Source organism: Notolabrus celidotus, unplaced genomic scaffold (assembly GCF_009762535.1).
Source record: "Notolabrus celidotus isolate fNotCel1 unplaced genomic scaffold, fNotCel1.pri scaffold_295_arrow_ctg1, whole genome shotgun sequence".
Taxonomy (NCBI): Eukaryota; Metazoa; Chordata; class Actinopteri; order Labriformes; family Labridae; genus Notolabrus; species Notolabrus celidotus.
Genome location: NW_023260132.1, coordinates 16,946 through 39,380, shown reverse-complemented (window position 1 = coordinate 39,380; position 22,435 = coordinate 16,946). Strand labels below are relative to the sequence as shown.

The 22,435-nt window shown below is 43.5% G+C and overlaps 2 protein-coding genes across 4 annotated transcripts in view; one reads left to right on the top strand and one right to left on the bottom strand.

Moving 5' to 3' along the window:
* Positions 1-405: 405 nt before the first annotated feature.
* On the bottom strand, positions 406-15,833 carry LOC117809460. Of its 3 annotated transcripts, XM_034679018.1 has the most exons (6): positions 15,670-15,833; positions 5,140-5,217; positions 1,998-2,096; positions 1,562-1,738; positions 1,348-1,473; positions 406-1,104 (listed from the first exon to the last, which is right to left on the bottom strand). In XM_034679018.1, the coding sequence occupies exons 2-6, from the start codon at positions 5,186-5,188 to the stop codon at positions 920-922; spliced, it is 636 nt and encodes a 211-aa protein (XP_034534909.1). In that variant the 5' UTR covers positions 5,189-5,217; positions 15,670-15,833; the 3' UTR covers positions 406-919. The 3 variants fall into 3 exon arrangements, with proteins under 3 accessions (XP_034534909.1, XP_034534910.1, XP_034534908.1); XM_034679019.1 differs by lacking the exon at positions 5,140-5,217; XM_034679017.1 differs by lacking the exon at positions 15,670-15,833 and having other exon boundaries at positions 5,140-6,079.
* kank2 (KN motif and ankyrin repeat domains 2) overlaps positions 13,169-22,435 on the top strand; it is a 24,623-nt gene continuing 15,356 nt past the window's right edge. The window contains exon 1 of the mRNA XM_034679016.1: positions 13,169-13,253. The gene's annotated coding sequence lies outside the window, so the exon portion shown is untranslated. The remainder of the gene's footprint in view (positions 13,254-22,435) is intronic.

The window sequence follows — 22,435 nt, the reverse complement described above, 5'->3', positions numbered from 1 at the left end:
AATAGAATAAAATAAAATAAGATAATAAAGTATTTAGAGAAGCGCAGAATAGTTAGAGTAAGCTATGTTAACACACTACAGCAGCACAGAAAACTTCCACTGAGGGAGAAGTAATTCAGCTTGAGGGACAAACACACTTCAGACATGTACGGTCCAAAACACACAAACACAGACCACAAAGGACTCAGAGCATCTCTGCATATCCAGTCATCAGTAAGGAAGTGCTGCAGGCCGGTGGGCCAGCAGAGGGCGCCAAGTGGAAGGATGTTTTCCCCCTTTGGAAGTAGAAAGAGAGTGGAGAGTGGGAATTAAATGCACCTACTGCATCCCCTTGATTAGCAATGATCTGTCTGTTTCTGATGAGTCTCAGTTTCACTGTTAATAGTTAGAGGCTTCACTCTCACATAAACCAGAAAAAGGAATCAGTTTTATTGTGATTTATTTGCATTAAATGTGTCTTTAGTTTGCAGAAATATCATCATGATGCAGATTTGTAAACAGGATAAGTGAAGCTTTGGAGTTTGACACCAGGGAGTTAACATGTCAGTAACTAGAGGAGTTACAGCAGCTCTGACTCTGACTCTGACTCTGACTCTGACTCTGACTCTGACTCTGACTCTGACTCTGACTCTTACTCTGACTCTGACTCTGACTCTGACTCTGACTCTGAGTGGATGAAGGACAGTGCAGGGTCAGACATCAGCAGGATTTTGTACTTGTTATTGTCCATGTTTCTGTGTTTGTGTGTTTTGGAGACTCTTTCTTCAGTTTTGCACGCCTCTATTTGTTTTCAGTATTTATCTGTATTTCCCAAACCGTTCCAATGAAAACCTTTTTGATTTTGCAACCATGTGCATGATCCTAAACATCCCCGGTCTGTGTGTGTTGATTCAGACGTACATGTAAACATATGTGTAATCTAAAGCAGGACTTTATGAGCGGTGACAGCAAAGGTCAGCAGCACGGCGCTCATCCGGACGCTGCAGGGAGCTCCACAGGTGATCTGGACATTTCCACCCAGCAGAGCCCCGATGAGGGCCTGGATCCTGCAGAGGTTGTTGGACATACAGCCCTGAAGAGCAAACTGTGTGGAGTCCACCGTCGCTGCAGAGGAAGGAGGAGAGGAGAGAGAGAAATACTCTTATCTTTTTCTGTTTCCCAAATGTGATGTCTTCCCAAATCTTGAATCATAGGATAATCTTTGACCAGCTGGAGCGTGACCTCTGGATGAGTCACAAGGCCTCGTTAACTGGAACCAAACTACTGATTCATGTGCACATACTCCACCAATGATTCTGAAACTAGAAGTCAGAGAAGTCTTCAAGTTCTCTGCAGAGCTGGACTTACTGGTGCCAGTGAAGCAGCGGTCCTCCACTCCCTCACAGGACGCCGTGGCGTTGCAGGTCCCGTTCAGACTCTCAGCGATGCTCGCACACCCGGGACACTGCTTCTCGTTCGTCAGACTGTTAGGAACTGGAGACATAAGGTTGACATCAGAGGACAGTGACGGCTGTATGAGTGTGATGATGAGCTGTAGCTGGTAGTAATGGAGGCTTCGTACTGGCCAGCGTCTGGAAGTTGCAGTTGTCTGTTATGCAGCACAGCTGACGGTGACCTTCTTTTGCAAACCCCTGGTTCACGGACCACTCGGTCTTGGTGTTCAGAGGAGTGATGCAGGACAGTATGGCGGAGCAGTTCTTATTCACCGTCACACTCGTGAATCTGTCCACCCTCCTCACTGAAAGGAAGAGTCATGGATGAAGAGAAGGAAGGAAACCAGATCTTAAAGCTCCTGTGATGAATGTGTGATTACAACATGTGACAAATCTAAAAGAGGCAGCTTCTCCACATCGCTGGGACTCGCCTCGTCGGACACTGACACCATAAAGAGTCATCAGTGTTAGTATTACCATGTTTCTCCTCACAGCTAAAACTCCTTACAGTGGCTTTAAAAGATCACACACATCACTTAGTTTGTTGAATAAAGCTGTACCCACGTGAGGTGATGGTTCTGCACACAGAGAAGATGGGACACGTGACCGAGGTGGAGTTGGAGCAGTCCTGGTTGTCACACACGTGGCAGCGCAGCGACTCAGCTGAGAAAATAAACACAGTCCTTTCAGTCAGCTGACACACCATGCTCCACAGACCGGCCCCAAGGAAGACAGGAACCATTTGAGTTCTGTCTAATCTGTAATCCTCATGTTTGTGTTCTCGTCTGAGGAGAGAGAGATGCTTCAGCTCAGAGACTATACCTCTGATTTATTAACTTCCACTTTGATTCAGTATTCACATATTTGATTTATTCTATTATTTAACTATCACCTACATACACTTCTTTAATGTAAAAACCACCTCTGCACTATTCTCATATTATTTTAGCCTGTACATGTTAGTAATGCCTACTTGTTGCTCTTTTTGTGTTTATAGTTGATGTTATTATTATTATTATATTTTTATTTCTATGTTTGTTCTTGTACAAAGAGAGCACAACTTACCAAGTCCTTGTGTGTTCAAGCATACCTGGTCAATAAAGCTGATTCTGATTAACCCTAGAGAAGCTATGCATAAATTAAAGACACATATAGACTACATATGAAAACTACAGAGCACTTCATTTATTCAGTCTTTGTTTACATGTTGTGTTATGTGTCCATTCGACCTCTTGACCCTCCCCAGTATTACTCCCTTATTATTTCCTTTAATAAATATGTTTACCTCAGTTCATTTATTCTTTATCCAAACACAACCACGGCACATTCCCCACACTTAATTTAATATTTCAGGATAAATGGATGTTTGTGTGACCGTGATAATGTGTGCAGTTATTGACCTAACCTTGTTCTTGCTCTCTGACCTTTTAATTCCCCCCGGGGATAAATTAAGTATTTTGAATTGAAAGATCTGATAATTGGCTTATTTAACCTCACTGTGTTAAATCACACTCACTTCAAAACTATTATTTAATGACTCAGTTCAAGTTACACAAGAAACAAAATATGAAAACATAAAATATGACTTTACACAAGCAAACAAAACAAACTTTCAAATGGATTTTATTTTAAAGACTATGCAAAGTTTAAAAAATAAGACCTTTTAAACTTTTATCTGCAATTAAAAAATCATATTTTACGCCCCCTGTAGTTTGATGTTTGTACTACAGTCTGTAAATAATAAACAACAGATTTTATGCTAATGTCTGTTTCTCTAAGATATGTATTATTATTTGTATTTACTTATTCTGCTGTTGTTATTATTATATTTATTTATTCTATTATTGCTGTTATTTTTTTATTTATATACATATACAATTGTCTATTTGTAATTTTATTTGTTTGATTGATTTGTTTTTGTCAGATATAATAATTATATAATTTGTAATGTTTTACAATAATAAAAAAAACTCTTATTTTTTGTGTTTTTGTCCGATTAATGGTCCAAATATGGATCTTAAACCTGTTTTAAAGGTGACATATCACGCTTTTTTCATCAACATATATTGGTCTAAGAGGTCCCCAAAACATGTCTTTAAAGTTTATGCTCAAAAAAACTCTTTGAAATCAGATTCTGGTCTGCCTGTAAACCCCTCTTCTTCATTCCTCATCAGAACACTCTGTTTTCCCTCTGACCACGCCCCCTCAGGAAGTGGGTGTGGCCTCGGCTCTCCAGCACGTTGATCTAATGTTTACATGTTGGCTGAATATACACGGCTGCTCACAGACCCGCGTTACTTCAACCCTCTGAATCTGATCCAGAATCTGATCCTGACGGAGAGGCGCCTGCAGCAGGACCTTTCTGAACCATTGGTCACAGATTTAGTGTTTCTTGTTGTTTTATTTGTCAGCATGTCGACGTGTGTCTTGGTACACAGCTACCAACATGTAGCTATGTGGCTATGCTAACTAGCGCTAGCACTTTTCCATGCAAACTAAAAATCATCCACTAGATCTTCGTGGGGAGTCAAACCGACCTCTGCCAGAAAGGCAGCAGGACCTTTTATGAAGGATTGGTCACAGATTTAGTGTTTCTTGTTGTTTTATTTGTCAGTATGTCGACGTGTGTCTTGGTACACAGCTACAGCTACAGCTACAGCTACAGCTACAGCTACAGCTACAGCTACAGCTACAGCTACAGCTACAGCTACAGCTACAGCTATGAACATATAGCTATGTGGCTATGCTAATTAGCGCTAGCACTTATCCATGACAAATAAAAATCCTCCACTAGATCTTCAAATCTGCAGACGTGGGGAGTCAAAGCGACCTTTGTGTTTATTAAGACAGCCTACAACTAGCATGCCTCCCTCCTAAGCTCCTTGTTAGCACACATGTGTGCAGGGAATGAAAAACGGAGGAGGGGTTGAGTTGTATTTTATACAGTCTATGGGCTGAACAAGCTCCGAGCTCTGACTTCCTGTTACAGACCGGATGGCGTTGTGACGTATGAAAAACACTGAAAACTGAAACGGCTGGTTTCAGCACACATTTACAGAAAGGTGGAGAAATCAGAACAGGGGCAGAATGGAGTCTTTTCATTCTCAGGGGGTTTGTAGACATGCCAGGGACACAGATTTCAGGTAAAGAACCATTAAAAAGTCAGTTTTGCATGATATGTCACCTTTAAGAACATCTACCTGTCACAATAACAGTAGTAACTGATGCACTGTACATTAGAGATTATTACGGTGTCTGAGAATTTTAAAAACCTCAAGAAAATGTAGCGTCCTGCATCCACAGCCCTTTTTCCTCAGCAGGATAAGTTGAATTGTTTACAGTTTTTTGAGCTGCATATATTTTAGTTCCTTGTCACATATTTTAAACACTTCTACCTCTTTGACGGATGAAGACCTCTGTGTGCTTTTCTGTGCCAGTTTCCAAATTTACAAACCTGTGCAAGAAACTCAAATGTAAGTTGTAAAATTCAGATTTGAAGCTGCTTAACCTTTTATTTATGTTCTTGTTGTACAGGGTAGAGATGGAGAAGTGTAGCAGCTAACCTGACCTTCTATTACAGGTTAAATAAACACCCCTGCATACAACACGAGCATCCGAACACACACACACACACACATAACCAACACCAGGGATGAGAACATGAGAACACTCTGACATGTTAACAGTGTCCCATAAAGAGAGTTACCTGTGTTCAGCAGAGTGCAGGTGAGACTCAGCGTCAGCAGCAGCTTCATGTTGGATGCAGGTCACAGCTCTCTTCTCTCTGAATCCGTCGGTCAGGGGAAACTGGTAAATGAGAGGTGTGGGTGGTTCCTGAACGCAGCATGATGTCAGGTGATGTTGCTGAACCGGTTCAGCTTCTGTTAATCTGATCATCTGAGTTTGATTCAGAGTTAAAGATGTTTTCAGCAGATATCAGAGAGGGAATGTCATAACTCTGCAGTGAGCAGATCATAACCCATCCTAACTTTTCATCTCTCACAGATTTCCTTGTAACAAAAAGTTTCATCACACAGCATCTTCGAGGGACCTGAGAGAGCTTTGTCATCGTCAGGTCTCCCACAGCTGAACAGAGAGAGGTCACATGATGCTGCTTATCACCTCAAGGCCTCAGACTGAGCTGACAGCAGACGAGCAGGGCGTGAGTCAAAGGGACGTTATCAGGACATCAGACTTGACCTGTGATCAAACATCTCACCATTAGGTAATAACTCAGAAACTTCACTTCCTCCTTCCTCCTCTGTTCTTGTTCCCTTCTTTTATATAACTTCATTCATCCTTAAACTTTCCACACTCGTGTTGTTCACATCCAGTCCAGGACCGGACCAGTCTCTCATGAGAGGTGGACTAAAGGTTAGAGCTCAGTGAGGTGTGGATGAGACCATATCAGAGCCTCATGAGGATTCGACAGTGGGACAGTCCTAAACTAAAGCACACTTTGTGGGAATGCATGATGAAATCTGCAGATCCAGCAGTCCAAAGATTGGGATTGGACCTAGAAACAAGAGCAGGGTTTTGAGCAAGCAACATCCACATGATGGCGTCCGCTGTCAGCAGAGAGTATTGATAGTGATTCATTTAGACTGATTCATCAAAGAGCATGCTCCACAGCCCTGAGATTTATATTTCCATCACCTGTTACACCTTTTATTTTTTGCAATGGCAACTTTTGTCCACCAGGAGGCCACTCATCTGAACTTAATGAAGGAGTTTCTGTTCCTACGGCTGGATTTGAAGACCTTCTGATCACAGTATTGTACATTTTTTAGGATTCTTCGTCCTCAGTCAATCATTCAGCATGTTTCAGATCCAGAGGAGGTGGTCTTGGAGTTGTCTTTGCAAGGACTCCATCGTGCAGCAGATGGAGCTGCAGAGCCGTGAAGCAGCAGCCGGGTTGACACTTGTAGCTGAAGATGAATAATCAAAAGGCTTCACAGTGTCTGAAGATTTAATCTCTGTGGAATATTAATCTCATCTAAAGGGGGTCAGAAGTCTGGGTCTGGGTTTGGTGACAGACATTCCTGAGCAGATATGTAACCGTGTCTCCCCCCTCACAGGGCCTCCTCGGGGTGCTGCAGGTCTTTCTCCCCCACATTCCTGATTGACCCAAAGCCGCTCCGCCATCACAACAGACCCGAGGTGATGACACACTCCGAGACTCAGACGCAGACTGTTGTGTAACCAATAAAAACAAAGCCAGACTCTGAGGGTCTGTTTTCCACGCAGGTGTGAGGACGCCCGGAGGAAGAATGAAAACCCAGATCAGACGGAGCACCGCAGAGAGCTCTGGGTCCTCCCAGAAACCGCAAGATCCCTCAGCTACACAGACCCCTGCCAGCTCAGACAATGCAAACACAACAGTAACATGAGGAATCAAGCCCACACACACACACACACACACACACACACACGCCTACACACGGAAACACAGCATGAGCTCATTCTGCTCCTCTGAACAATAGAAGAGCAACATGAAAGAAACCATGACACTCCAGACCAGGACTGAGACATCTTGAGTTTGCCTCCAGGACAGAAAGTTTTCAGAGTAAAGAGAGAGCATCGTTGCATCATCATGTCCCGGGTTCAAGACCTAAACTGTCCCCACATGTTGGTGTTTTGGTCTCAGCTCTGTGTTTGCACGTGAGCGTCTGAGGACTGCAGCTTTATAATCCAAAACAGAGCTTCAGTCTGCACCTGCTGCAGAGACGCTCTGATCCTGAGGACACATTCATGTCTCAGACTTCATCTTAATCTATTCTCACTACTCCTATTATTAACAAAGACCCAACATCAAGACCGGATCAGATCCAGTCCCCTCTTCCAGACAGGACTCAGTCTGATCTCATCTTAATCCACCATGAGCAGAGCACTTTGCAGCATTTAGCAAGTTACAGTGGCAAGGACAAACTTCCTTTAACAGGCAGAAACCTCCAGCAGGACCAGACTCATGTTAGACACACATCTGCTGAGACCGTGTTGGAGAGAGGGATAGAGGGAGATGAAGAGAGAGAGAGATGATAGTGGGGAGACGGATAGTAGTAGTTGTAGCAGCTGGAGTCTGGACCACGTCCACAGCAGCAGAGATCCAGAGGAACCTACGAGACAAGGGAGCTCAGGGACTCCAGAAAGGTCTAAGAAAAGAGAGAAGAGAGGGAGACCAGAAGAAAGAAGAAGAGGAGAAGAAATGGGGAAGGAAAGACAAAAGGAAAGGACGGGGTGAGGAAAGGAGACATAAAGGATGAAGAAACATGGAGAGAACAAAGAAAGAAAGAAAGAAAGAAGGAATGAAAAAGAATGAAGAGATTAAAAAAAGAAAGGAGGAAGGAATGAAAGGATGGAAGGAATGATAGAAGAAAAAAGAAAGAAGGAAAGAGAAAGAAAGAAGAAAAGAAGAAAGAATAGATAATGAAAAAAAAACAAAGGAATGACAGAAAGAAAGAAAAAAAGAAAGAAAGAAAGAAAGAAAGAAAGAAAGAAAGAAAGGATGAATAACAGACCCCAAAAAAGGAATCTCCAGCAGAGATCCAGAGGAACCTACGAGACAAGGGAGCTCAGGGACTCCAGAAAGGTCTATGGTTAGTAACTTTAATGGGACAGGAAGAGTTAAAGTGAGAGACAGGCAGAGAGAGGAGAGAGAGGGAAAGACAGGATCCCAGTGTGTCAGTCTAAGCCTATAGCAGCAGAACTAAGACCTGGTCCAAGCCTGATCCAGCTCTAACTATAAGCTTTATCAAAAAGGAAAGTTTGAAGCCTACTCTTAAAAGTAGAGAGGGTGTCTGCCTCCCAGGACCCTGACTGGTAGATGATTCTAAAGGAGAGGGGCCTGATAACTGAAGGCTCTACCTCCCATACTACTTTTAGAGACTGTAGGTACGATGAGCAGGCCTGCATGTTGGAGCGTAGAGGTCTAGAGGGGTAACAGGGCGCTATGAGGTCTTTAAGGTATGAAGGAGTCTGACCATGAAGATGTTTGTAGGAAGAAGAAGGATTTTAAATTCTAGTCTAGATTTTATGGGGAGTTTTTTGTAGTTTGAATGTTATTTTTCCTCTTACAGGCTGATGGCTCCACTTTTTGTTGGATGGCCTTCACATGTAAAATCCCAAATCCTCAAATTCAGAAATTAGCCACACCTCGTCCCATCTGGTCCCCTCCCCCCACTGCATTACACACCAACTGTCACAAACACACACGCACCGTCCTCCTCCTCCTCCTCCTCCTCCTCCTCCTCCTCCTCCTCCTCCTCCACACCACCCAGTCATGCCATAATCCCCCCACCAAACACACACAAACACACACAAACACACACAAACACACACAAACACACACAAACACACACAAACACACACTTGTCACCTCTTCTCCATCTCCCCTGTCAGCGGCACTCTCACACCTCTGTTGGAGGAACCCGGGCTGTTTGGACTGGAAGGTTATCTGCAGCGTAAACATGGAGGAGAAGGCAGCGACATGTCAGTGTTAAGAAGAAGAAGAAGAAGAAGAAGAAGAAGAAGAAGAAGAAGAAGAAGAAGAAGAAGAAGAAGAAGAAGAAGAAGAAGAAGAAGAAGAAGAAGAAGAAGAAGAAGAAGAAGAAGAAGAAGAAGAAGAAGAAGAAGAAGTCTCCTCACTGTAATCTGTCTGAGCTTGATCTGGTTTGAACCTTTTACAGTCCTGAATCCTCCAGAGGGTCCTGAGCAGATCTGCTTTCTGTTGGCGTCTCATATCTTGCTTCGTGTGTTTGTGGGGATCTTTCTCCAGACTCGGCCAATTAAGTGGTCACAGAGAGTTCCTTTTGTTATCAACAGACTGAATTATTGACATTCCTCTTCCTCATTTATCTGCCCATCCCTCCTTATTAGAGTCCATTATACGGTGGAGGCTGGGATCGTCCTGCTCGAGCTGAGGCTCCAGTTCTGGGAATAAATACCAAGGACGGCCTTAGTTTACCCATTTACAGCACCCTGTCCCAAAATGATGCAGAGAAACTAGTCCATGCATTCAGAACTTCTAGGTTGGGAAAGACTCTCCAGGTGGTCCAAACTGCAGTGAGGACAGGAGGTCATATTCTCCTCCCATGTTAGCTTCTCTGTTCTAACCCTCTATTGAAACATTAAGAGCAGATTCAAGACCTTCTTCTTCTCTATAAAACTCTTAATGATCAGACACCATCACATCTTAAAGAGCTCCTCTTACCTCTCTAGAGTATTACACTACATGAATACAGGTGGAAGGAGCAAAGATGGGGTTTCAGCAGTGTTTTAAAGTGATCCACAGACTGTGCAGCTCTAACCTGGAGAGGTAGGCTGTTCCACAGCTTTGGGGCCGCCCCTGAGAAGGCTCTGTCCCCCCAAGTAGAGAGTCTGGACCGAGGTCCTGCCAGGAGCAGCTGGTTAGATGACCTAAGTGCTCTGGAAGTACTGTGAGGCTGTACAAGGTCTGATAAAGAAGACGGTGCCAGACAATTTAAACACTTAAAAACAATTAATAAGACCTCGAAGTGGATCCTAAAGTTCACAGGCAACCTTTCCAGTCAGCAGGCGGGCGGCTGCATTTTGGACTTCCTGTAGACGGTGCAATGCTGACTGTTGGAGACCAACAAACAAAGAGTTACAGTAATCTAAGTGTGATGTAAAGAAGGTGTGAATCACTCTCTCTAAATCCTTTCTGGGAAGATAAGGCTTCACCTTTGCTAATAGTCTTATCTGAAAGAAGCTTGTTTTAACAATAGAGCTTATCTTACCTCTATGTGGTTCAGAACTTTTTCAAACCGGCTGGTGGAGTGTGAAAAAACTGCAGTTCATCAAGTGTCCACTAGTGGTTGGCTCCAATAGTTCCAGAAACCACATCCACACCCATTCATTATAACAGAGAGACAGGTCCAGGGTCGCTCTCTCTGGAGAGTATCAGGGGATAACTTCTGTTGTCATTCGGTGCGACTTCATTGAGAATTTAAAGATGGATCCAGCACTGCAGCCGGATGAGCTGTTAGAAACACACCCATCAGATCAGCATGTTCTAACTGAGACATTAATGCACCGTGTGTTAAAGTATGGAGACCGATTCATCATGCATGTTAGGTTTCAGGTGTCTCCTCTTCTCACTGTACATGCATTTCATTCTAAAAGCACATCTAATGCATCTGTTACATCACACTTCTGCAAACAAACACCCAATATCTGAGCTGTAACTCAAAGATTAGACAACCTACAACCTGGACCCCAGCTTTAAGACATCATTACAGCATTCAAACGTCCCTGAATGAGAATCACGTCAGAGGAAACAGATGAACTCTGAGTGATTATGGTTTTTAAATGTGTACTTTGGTTTCAGAAATGTCCAGGTGTTGATCTTCTTCTTTCATCTCTCTCTCCCTCTCACAGTGTTTTTTCCACTTTGTTACAGAGGACATTAAAAAGCCAGTTACAGAAATACCTGGCACACCTCGGTGTTGAATGAATGAAATTGCTTGCAGCCCAACATCTAACAGACGGATGGAAGTCATTCCACTGATTAGTTCAGCTGAAGTAGTTTTTGTTAGACATTAAAACTCCTCTTTCCTCCTCATCCTCACAGGCCTCGTGGATGCTCTAGTTTGTGCTCCTCAGTTATGAAGACAAAGCAAAGATGTATCTGGTCCAGATGTCCTCCTGGCTCTCTCTTTCCATACCATTCATCTAATTTCCTGTGGCCGTAGGATGATCCCCTTTATAGCCTGCAATGTTTGTCTGATTTAGCAGGATGAAGGGCCCACAGTTATGATCAGGTACTTACAAAGATTTGAAGGGGCTCAATCAATCAGAGGTGAGGGGTGAAAGTTTTCCAGATGTGAGATCATGCAGTTTGAATTTTCTCAGATTTACACGAGACGGAGAGGACGGGGACGTTCAGGAGTTTGAGACCGTGATAAGGAAGTTCTTCTTGTGAGAGTTCAGGTTCTCTACAGGGGAACGCCATCATCAACCCTGAACCCTGTGCATGGACTGTCATAGATAAATCAATGAGCAGGGAGCCCAGCAGACCTGCTCCCAACATACTAATAACAAAGCTGGAGCACAAACGTTTTGGTTGGCATGTTGATCCAATAAACCAGAGAGTAAACCATGTGAGGGAGATATCCTTAAAGCAAACTCAAGACTCAACGTCCCAGGCTGACTTTAAATTGAATCATATTTAATGTTATTGAACCTTTTTTATCTACATATTGATTTATGTTTCATGTTATTCTATCTGGATTATCTCAAAATGTTCAAGTATCTTCTTTGTTTCCTTTATTTCATTGTTGTTTTATTTGATTATCTTAACTTGAACATTGTTGTCTCTCCTCCTGCTGCTGATAATTAGATTAATACAAAATCAAGTTAAATATAAAAATCAAGGGGCGCCATTGGCCTGGCGGTTTAAGCATGCGCCCCATGTACAGAGGATGAAGTCCTTGTTGCAGCGGCTGCAGGTTCAACTCCATCACTCAAAGATTTACTGCATGTCTCTCTTCAGCTGTCCTTTAAAATAACAACATGCAAAAAATGCCTTTAATAAAATATAAAATAATATATAATAATATATATAATAACTTTATTCATAAAGCACCTTTAAAAACAAATGTTTACAAAGTGCTTTGACAGACAGTGTAGTTCAATAGCAGAGTAAACATGTGATCAATGCAAAACAAAATGCAACGCAAGAGGTTAAAATAAATACTTTGTATTGTTTCTATTTTCTTATCACTTTGTCAGTTTATATTGTTTTCATTTGGATTTAGATTTTGTTTCCTTTAATGTAAATGTGTGTATGTATATGTATATATTTGTGTGGTGTCCTTGAGTGCTGAGAAAGGCGCCTTTAAATAAAATGTATTATTATTATTATTATTATTATTATTATTATTATTATTATTATTATTATTATTATTACACCTCAATTAAACATTATGGAGTGGTGACAATGGACCAGTAAATCCTTGTTGAGAGGTTTTTCAGGGTAAATAAATAAAATGAATTAATAAATATATATATTAGGCATAAATATATGATATTTAATATTTGTATAAATAAAGCATAAACATATCTATGTTATTGAATATTAACATATCATATATATTAATATATATAATATAATATCTAATATCTAAATATATATACAATTTTATTTATGATTTTTTAAGTTATATTTTTGGGGCATTTCTGCTTTTTTATATTTGATAGGCCAGCTGAGAGGACATATAACAATAACAATACAATAATAACACCATCATCAATAATAATGATCATAATATATAAAATAAATATATATATAATTATCTCATTATCATAATATAATTATAAATATATAAATATAATATCTCTAAATGTATATTTTTTTCACAATTTTCACCATTTTTATTTTTGACCTGCTTGCTTTTTGTTTATTCACAATTTAATATTTATCTTTATTAAATGAAGCCTCCAAGGAAAATAAATGTGCACTCATGCAGCCTCCTGTATCCTGTAAACAAAGAATGAGCCTCAGAGCTCAGACCTGTTTGTAGACCTGGTTGTCAATGTGTCTAAACCTGCTGTAATAATCTATATCTTAATATGGAGCTTCATGTGCATAGACTTAGTTTTGGACCCAGCCTCAAGTGGCCACGCGAGATACTGCAGTCCCTTCAGCCCTTGAGGTCGCCTCCTTGCTTCCTTCCTTCCTTGTGGCCGCTGGCCCTTTAAGAGAGGAGGGAGGGGGGCGCATCATCTCGGCTGCGGTGTTTTTGTCTCCGTCAGTGAGCGCTCCTCCCGGGCCGAGGCGGCTGAAAGGATTCCACAGGGCAGGTAAGAAGAGCAGATAACTTCCTCAGTGTGAGAGCTTTCAGTCTTCTTCTCTGCTGTGTTTTTAAAGCGCTTTCTTCTCTCGAGCCGGTTCAGAGAGAGAGAGGGACTTCTTTTGTGAAGCGTCGGTCCTGCCCATTCCCCCGGTCCTCTGTGTCTCCAGTAACGGATCCTTTATCCTCTGAACCCCCATCCAGGTTCATCAGACTCATTTAAACACCTCCTGGTGTGTGTGATGGAGGGTTTAAATCCCTCCTTTAGGATTTCTTCACCTTTAGAGGAGTGTTGGTCTCAGGCTCATGGTCGCTCCTCCGGTGCGTGTCTTTTTGTTCAGAGCATCACTGGAGGCTCGCGCTGCACGGACACGGAAAAACACTGTAATAAAATCCTAATAATAAAACCATCCTGCATGCAAACACTGAAACCTCACACAGCAGTGCCTCTGATGTGGAGTGAAAGCATGAGAGGAGATTCTCTGCGCGTAAATCTGTGCGTTATCCGTACAGTGGAGCCTCCTGTACAGTCTGTTATTGTCAGAGACCACATATAGAAACCGGATTGTGCCACGCGGCCTCAACTTTAGTCCTAATTGATGAAAGCAGGAGTTCTGGTCTCGCAGTGAGCTCACACACTCTGTTGCAAAACCTCTGTCATTCCTAAACGAGCTGCACATTTCAGTGTTTGTGTCTGCGCGTGTCCCTTTCCTCACACTTTATCTGTCGCCACAATCCAACAATCCATCAATCCATCCAACAAACCATCCAACAAACCATCCAGTCCCCACTTTCATTAAGAAAATGTAAAAAGTCTCGCAGTGAGGACTCGGGGGAGAGGGTGGGTCCGTGCAGGATTCCTCATTACTTCCAGATGTGCATCAGCTTTCCTGCTCAGCGCTGCTTTCCCGCAAATGTGCAGCTCTGTCCGGCTGAAGCTGGTCAGTGTGTGGAGTGAAGATGGATGAGGGCAGGGCAGGAGGAGGATAAACACACCTTAAAGTCTATTTAAGTACATGTGTGTTGTTTTAGAGCTCATGAGGGACAAACACGGTGCGTAAAAAGTGTTTTCCTTTAAGTTTCTACAGTTTAAAGGAGTCTGAACACACCTTTCTGTCTTTTTAACTCTATAGTTCATTGCTAGGTGATGCACAAGCAAACATGTGCAGAGCTGTGACCCTTAATACATAAAAGTTGCTTCTATGGAGGATTATTTGGAAGTAAAAAGTTGCATCAACTGGAAAGTAGAGTTTATTTAACCATGTGTGTTTTTAGAGCATGCAAGGGGAATTTTAGGCCCTTTATGCATCCCTAAATAAATAAATAAGCTTGGTTTGACCTCCCATATTGCAGAAATGAAAGCTTCTAGGAGTTATTTATATTTTAAGGAGGTTAAACCCGCTTTTTAAGATCATTGAAGAGCAATCAGGGGGAATAATGAGGCCTTTAATACAACAATAAGTTAGATTTTATGACCTTAAATGCAGACTTGAGTGTTTCCCTGTTGATTCAGAAACTCTAACAATAATAAAGAGGATCATTTGTTGAGTATGAAGCAGTTTGTCGGCTTGTCAGGAGGATAATTAAATTAAAGTCTATTTAAGTCCATTTGTAATGTTTTAGAGCACATGAGGGAACAAACACGGTGCTTAAAAGTGTTTTCCTTTAAGTTTTTACATTTTAAGAGTTTTTAAAAAGAGTCTGAACACACCTTTCTGTCTTTTTATCCTCAATAGTCTTTTGTTAGATGATGCAAAAGCAAATATGTGCAGAGCTGTGACCCTTAATGCATAAAAGTTGCTTCTATGGAGGATTATTTTGCAGTAAAAGATTTGCCTCAGCTGGAAAGTATGAGTTTATTTAACCATGTGTGTGTTTTTACAGCTATGAAGGTAATTTTAGGCCCTTTATGCATCCCTAAATAAATAAATAAGCTTGGTTTGACCTCCCATATTGCAGAAATGAAAGCTTCTGGTAGTTATTTATATTTTGACCGTATATCGGGGATGATTTGTGTAGATAAGTTGTGTGTTGAAATGCCTGAAATGCAGACTTGAGTGTTTTCCTGTAAGTAATAATAATTGTTGAGTAAAAAGTTGTTTGTTGTCTTGTTAGGAGGATGAAACCTTCCTTCAACATGTGTGTGCTAGCTTAGATCACACAGGATCTCTACTGACACATAAACGTTTCCTCTTGTGTGTTTTTAAAGCTGATATGAAGTCCTGTGTGTCCGGTGAAGTGCTGCAGATTCATCAGTAAACACATCAGATGTTGTTGTGATGAGGGACATGCAGGAGTTGGCAGGATGTGGGGGTGTAGTCAGTCACCAGCCTGTTACTCTGCATCATACAATACACAGCCCTGTCCTGCTGCCTCTGCTGCTGCTGCTGCTGTTGTGTAACTGCTGGATGGATTAAATCACCTACCAGTGAATAACAGGGATTGTAGCAGCTGCATGGCGCTCTGATGAGCTCAGGGCTGTCCTTCACGACGCTGTACGAGTGCCAGGGAGGGAGAGGAGGGAGTCCTGAGGGTGTGGAGCAGAGGGGGACAGATCATCAACAGACTCAAACTGAAGTAAAACAAAACAACAACATGAGTAAACGAGCAGAAACGACTGCTGCTTATGTTGAATTGAAAAGTGAAGCATGTTCATTTTACGTTTCTTTGGAGACAGTAAACACCCCCCCCCCCCCTGCAGCTCGCTCAGTCCTCAACGTCTTCATTATCCTCCATCTTTGACATCAGGAGGCCGTCTTTCTCTGATGTAGAGGTCTGTAAATGTCACCCGGGCCATGTCCTTCTGATCTGTGACTACAGAAACAGTGTGTGATCCGCTGATTCACAAACTTTAACCATGATTTGAATCAAACACCACGAGAAGGAGCAGCCAGATAAGAGCACATCTTCTGCTGTCCTGCGTATTTATTTAGACTTCTAATGATGCAAACGCACAAATCAAAAGTCAGAAGTCAGCGGTCGTTGTTCCTCAAGTTAAAAATAAGGTGTGTGAGTCTCGTCGACTCGATAGTCGGCACTGGACTAAGTGTAGTCTGTCAAACTAATCATTAATATCTTTTTATTGGAGGCTTGAAATGACCCTCAAATGTTGTGTCTGAGTGGCGGGAGGCTGAAGCTCTGGTTCATGTCCACCGTCATAATGCTATAAAGCTCTACCACCTGGATGTAAACAAGCACAGACCACATCCTGGAGTCATCTGGCAGTACTTTGGTCAGGTTAAAGTGACATATAACCACTCGACTCGACTCCACTGCAGTCCAGCTCCCTGCTCTCTCCTCCGAACAGCTGGAGTCATGTGACCAAGGTTTCCCCTCTCCTCATCCATGCTGTCTTTCTGGTCCTCTGAAAACCTCTGACCTGTTGACTTATAGGCTCTAGATTATGGATGCATGTTACAGGTCATGTGTGAAGTCGGACCTGTTATAGGCTCTAGATAATGGATGCATGTTACAGGTCATGGGAGAAGTCGGACCTGTTATAGGCTCTAGATAATGGATGCATGTTACAGGTCATGTGTGAAGTCGGACCTGTTATAGGCTCTAGATAATGGATGCATGTTACAGGTCATGTGTGAAGTTGGATCTGTTATAGGCTCTAGATAATGGTTGCATGTTACAGGTCATGTGTGAAGTCGGACCTGTTATAGGCTCTAGATAATGGTTGCATGTTACAGGTCATGTGTGAAGTCGGACCTGTTATAGGCTCTAGATAATGGATGCATGTTACAGGTCATGTGTGAAGTCGGACCTGTTATAGGCTCTAGATAATGGATGCATGTTACAGGTCATGTGTGAAGTCGGACCTGTTATAGGCTCTAGATAATGGATGCATGTTACAGGTCATGTGTGAAGTCGGACCTGTTATAGGCTCTAGAAAATGGATGCATGTTACAGGTCATGGGAGAAGTCGGACCTGTTATAGGCTCTAGATAATGGATGCATGTTACAGGTCATGTGTGAAGTCGGACCTGTTATAGGCTCTAGATAATGGATGCATGTTACAGGTCATGTGTGAAGTTGGACCTGTTATAGGCTCTAGATAATGGATGCATGTTACAGGTCATGTGTGAAGTTGGACCTGTTATAGGCTCTAGATAATGGATGCATGTTACAGGTCATGTGTGAAGTCGGACCTGTTATAGGCTCTAGATAATGGATGCATGTTACAGGTCATGTGTGAAGTCGGACCTGTTATAGGCTCTAGATAATGGATGCATGTTACAGGTCATGTGTGAAGTCGGACCTGTTATAGGCTCTAGAAAATGGATGCATGTTACAGGTCATGGGAGAAGTCGGACCTGTTATAGGCTCTAGATAATGGATGCATGTTACAGGTCATGTGTGAAGTCGGACCTGTTATAGGCTCTAGATAATGGATGCATGTTACAGGTCATGTGTGAAGTCGGACCTGTTATAGGCTCTAGATAATGGATGCATGTTACAGGTCATGTGTGAAGTCGGACCTGTTATAGGCTCTAGATAATGGATGCATGTTACAGGTCATGGGAGAAGTCGGACCTGTTATAGGCTCTAGATAAAGGATGCTTGTTACAGGTCATGTGTGAAGATGGACCTGTTATAGGCTCTAGATAATGGATGCATGTTACAGGTCATGTGTGAAGTTGGACCTGTTATAGGCTCTAGATAATGGATGCATGTTACAGGTCATGTGTGAAGTCGGACCTGTTATAGGCTCTAGATAATGGATGCATGTTACAGGTCATGTGTGAAGTCGGACCTGTTATAGGCTCTAGATAATGGATGCATGTTACAGGTCATGTGTGAAGTCGGACCTGTTATAGGCTCTAGATAATGGATGCATGTTACAGGTCATGTGTGAAGTCGGACCTGTTATAGGCTCTAGATAATGGATGCATGTTACAGGTCATGTGTGAAGTCGGACCTGTTATAGGCTCTAGATAATGGATGCATGTTACAGGTCATGTGTGAAGTCGGACCTGTTATAGGCTCTAGATAATGGATGCATGTTACAGGTCATGTGTGAAGTCGGACCTGTTATAGGCTCTAGATAATGGATGCATGTTTGGATGGATGATGTTGTTTCAGTTTGAAGTCACACACTGAAGGTGCATCCTGTATTTCCTGCAGAAATCTTCAGAGTTTATGATGGTGTATCAAAGCTTTGATAAATGTATCTCTGTTACTATCGCTCCACAGTGTTTAGTGCTGAGTGTTTCCATCAGGTGTCGTCTCTAAGAAGGGGTTTAGTTTATTTCTAACACAGACAGAGGCAGAGTGAGAGGTGTGACCTCATCACTGATAGCTGCCATCCACTTCCTGCGTTTGATTGATTCGTCCCAGTCTGCCTAATTAATTGAACAGCTTCTCCAGGTGTCGTCTGCACCAGGAGGAGTCTTATGTATGTACTCATCTAACTTCTCTGACTCATTGAGAGTCCAGTCCGTCTCTGATCCACGGAGCAGGACCTCCGGACAGCTGGAGTCATGTGACCCAGGTTTCCCCTTCTGTAATCCCTGAATCAAGGATCCTCCTCCTCCTCCTCTCCTCATCCATGTTGTCTTTCTGGTCCTCTGAAAACCTCTGACCTGTTGACTCCAGGCCTGGCTCCGCTCATCATGACTTTGGTTTGTTGTTGTAGTTAAGTGAAATACGATCTGGTGATAACACAGAGTCTTTTATTCTGAAAATTAACCGGATGTTTACATTTGGTTTTGGTGAAACCTGACTTCCTGTCCCGCTCCATCTGCTCTGTTGAGATTGATGCGTCGTGCTCCGGCATCCGGCACAAATAGAAGTCTTGTGTATCTGATCCGGAGGACTCAGACCTGCCGGACTGGACTCTGCAACGGAGCAGATCCAGTGGAAGTTAACACACTGATTAGAATAGAAACCTATCAGATCCGGAGCTGAGACGGATCTGGTGGAATTTGTCAGTTAGCCTTTTTCAGGGGGACTTCAGATCCTTCTATAATGATCTGATGAAACTCTTTATATATAACACAGTTCATGACACCATGACCAACTCCTCATGCATCAGAACCTGTCCCCTACAATCACTGCAGGAACAGGAACCAGTGACAGCAGGACTTTAAGATTCAGCTGGGTGTAAAACGTCCCCTCAGTTCTGAGCTGGAGATGCTGTGAGTGTAATAATACTGAAACCTGACTCCTCCATGTTTCTCGGGGGGGGGGGGGGGGGAGACCCCCACCAGGCTGCAGTTTTGGGATCTCAGGTTTGTCAGCAGCAGAGATTCCTCTGGTTTTTCCTCAGAGCAGGAATGTGATTGTCTCAGTACAGCGTTTGGACCCAGGGGTGCTGTGGAGGAATGCAAGGGTTATAAACCCCATTTGCACACCAGGCCACACGCCGGGCCTTTAAATGGTTTAGTGAGGCTAATGGAATTACTCCCTGAAGATGCACGAGACTGTCCGTCACCTTCAAGGAAACACGGCTGATGAACTAATCCTGACTTCATGAGGAGTTATCCTCTCTGCTCAAACAAGACTTCATGCTCATTCCTTCCCGCCTTGTTTTTGACGAGCTGTCCTCAGTGATCATACAGTTTGTGCTTTAAGTACAGAGCGGTGTTAGAATCTTACACCATAAAAACATCATGTTTATGGTGTTTAAAGCTAAATGTCTGAAGCGGGGATGAACGTGCATATTTTCAAACATTTCATCTCCCTCTGCTCTAAACATGGAGGCTAATACTCCCACTTCACTGTATTAATTGGAACATCTGTTGTGGTAATGTTTTCAGTCCTCTAATCTGGCTTTAGACGTTCTTGGGACAGTAATTCATTATCTGCTTGAATAATCGGACTTGATCTGCTTTAATACTTTAATCGTTCAGAAAAGCAAAGAAAGACTTTTCTGTACAGTGAAGCACGCAACATGTCAGAGCGGCCTGTTTGCTTTGATCAGCGGCGCTCATTGAATCAGGAAGTAATTGATAAGATTCCTGAGAACAACGACAACGCAACGACATCATCGCTGCAGGAGGATCGGTTCCTCTGCAGGCTGCTCGCCACGAGGCCTGAGAGATGTGAGCGAAGTCTGCAGAGCATGTGTTTACATCGTCACATATTACACTCACAGTGAGAAGAATGAGGAATGAATGGATACTGAAGATGGAGAAGATGGAATCTGCTGCTCTGCATGTTTACACTAAGTGCTTTTATTTAGGAGGCCAGATTTAAAACAGAATTCAGACCTGTAACATGCATCCATTATCTAGAGCCTATAACAGGTCCAACTTCACACATGACCTGTAACATGCAACCTCCACATTGACTCCAGTATGCAGCCCTGAGTTTGTGCAGGTGAAGCTACATCTGGAGTAGATGCATCATCCTTTTACCAACGTGCCGTGCTCTGCAGGCAGCTTAGATTGTTGTGTTTTTATCAGGCCTTGCTGCGCCCCCCTGTCATAACACCAGGCCCTCCCTTTAAAGGTCCTGACCCAGAGTCTGGGAATCACCGAGTGAGGGGAACGCCACTCAGACCACTCGGTTGCTTTATCCTGCTTCTGCTAGCGTGAGTATTGGAGATTAGAGATTTAAATTGACAGGTTGTTTGTGCTGTAACGTTGTGCACAGTGGTCGGTTATCAGACACTCTTATGAGCTGCTTTGAGGAGAGAGAGGGAGAGAGCTGGAGCACACCAAAGTCACCCGGTCTGTCCGGTACATGAATGTGCAAACGTTTGCTTTGTGTCAGACAGAGGTGGTCTAAACTTTGATGCAAAGTTGTGCAGGAAGTGAACATTTTGTGTGCAGTACTTGTAATCTCATTCTAAAATCCAGGACCTGAATATGGTCTCCAAATACCCTCTTACTCCTTTTGGACTGAGACAGTTCCAGGGCCAGATCAGAGCCGGATCAGAGCCAGATCAGAGCCGGCGCTCAATTGAGAATCAGTTTTTCGTGTTTCGACTGTGAGTGAACCGGCTTACGAAAACCGGTTCCAGAGTGGCTCCAACTCTTTGCTGGTCTAGAACCGCGAACCGCTACCCTCAGGGGTGAGGGGGGGCGGGATTGCGGTGATCAAAACCCCTAACCAAACGTGTTTCCTCCATCGTCCTGCAGAGAACAAATCAAGGAGACTAATGGATTCAAAGACAAAGCAGCGGTCAGTGAGGAGACGAGCTGACGTTGTCCTCCATCGTTGTTGTTGGGAGGGAAAGTTCACGCTAGGGCTGCTGGGAAAAGAGGTCACTTAAATCTGACGCCATGGCGTGCCTCTTCAACGGGCTCGAGAGGGTGGAGAAACAAACGGGCGCCGTGTTGGTTCACGAGTTCAACCAGCTCTGAACCAGAGCGAGGACCAGCCCAGAAACACAACCCGGGTCATGATGGTCCAAAAGAGGTCTCTGTGCAGCAGATCTTCAAATCTAGGTGTTGGGAAAGTAAACCTGATATTCAAACAGGATAAAGATGAAGTTATGATCATCACACAGCCCTAATGTGGACTACACCACCACCCTGACTCGACCTTTGACCCCAGGCTGCTCTGACCGGGACTACACCGTCCGTCTTCCTGCCGTCTGGACTTCATCGTCCTCCCCTCCAGACTTCACGCTCTCCACAGAAACAGCCTCTGCTCGGCATCACTCTTAATCCCCACCTCCACAAACTGCACAGGAATTTTTCTCCCCAAATTCCCCCTCTCCCTCCTCTCTCTCCCTCCTCTCTCTCCCTCCTTCCTTCTCCCCTCCTCCTCCTCCTCCTTCTTTTTTAATGTCTTTTTTTCCGGTGCCGCTCCTTGCCGCTCGGCCCCACCCGTGCTCGGTTTCCTGTTGGAGGTCGGCACAATGACCAATGAGCAGCAGACTCTCTGGTGTGTTTACTCTGCTCTTGTTCCAGGAGTAACGGGAGCCGATCCAGTCCGCCCCCTCCCCTCCCCTCGGCTTCACCCCAGACTGTCTGCTCCTCCATACCTCCACTGCTTAATGTAAAAAACATCCAGAGAGGGCAGAGAGTCCTGACGAGAAAGTCCCGTGGGCTTATGATTTCACTTTCCGCCTTTTTAAAGCCCAAATTAGTCATAAAGCACATGTCCAGCAGCACAAGAGCTCACTGTACGGCCATGTTGATGTGAGATCATGTGGCCCCGTCACGCATGATGAAGGCCCCGTCTGTCAGGCGCTGACGTACCCTCTCCAGCTCCGTTAAACTCTTGCTGTTGTTG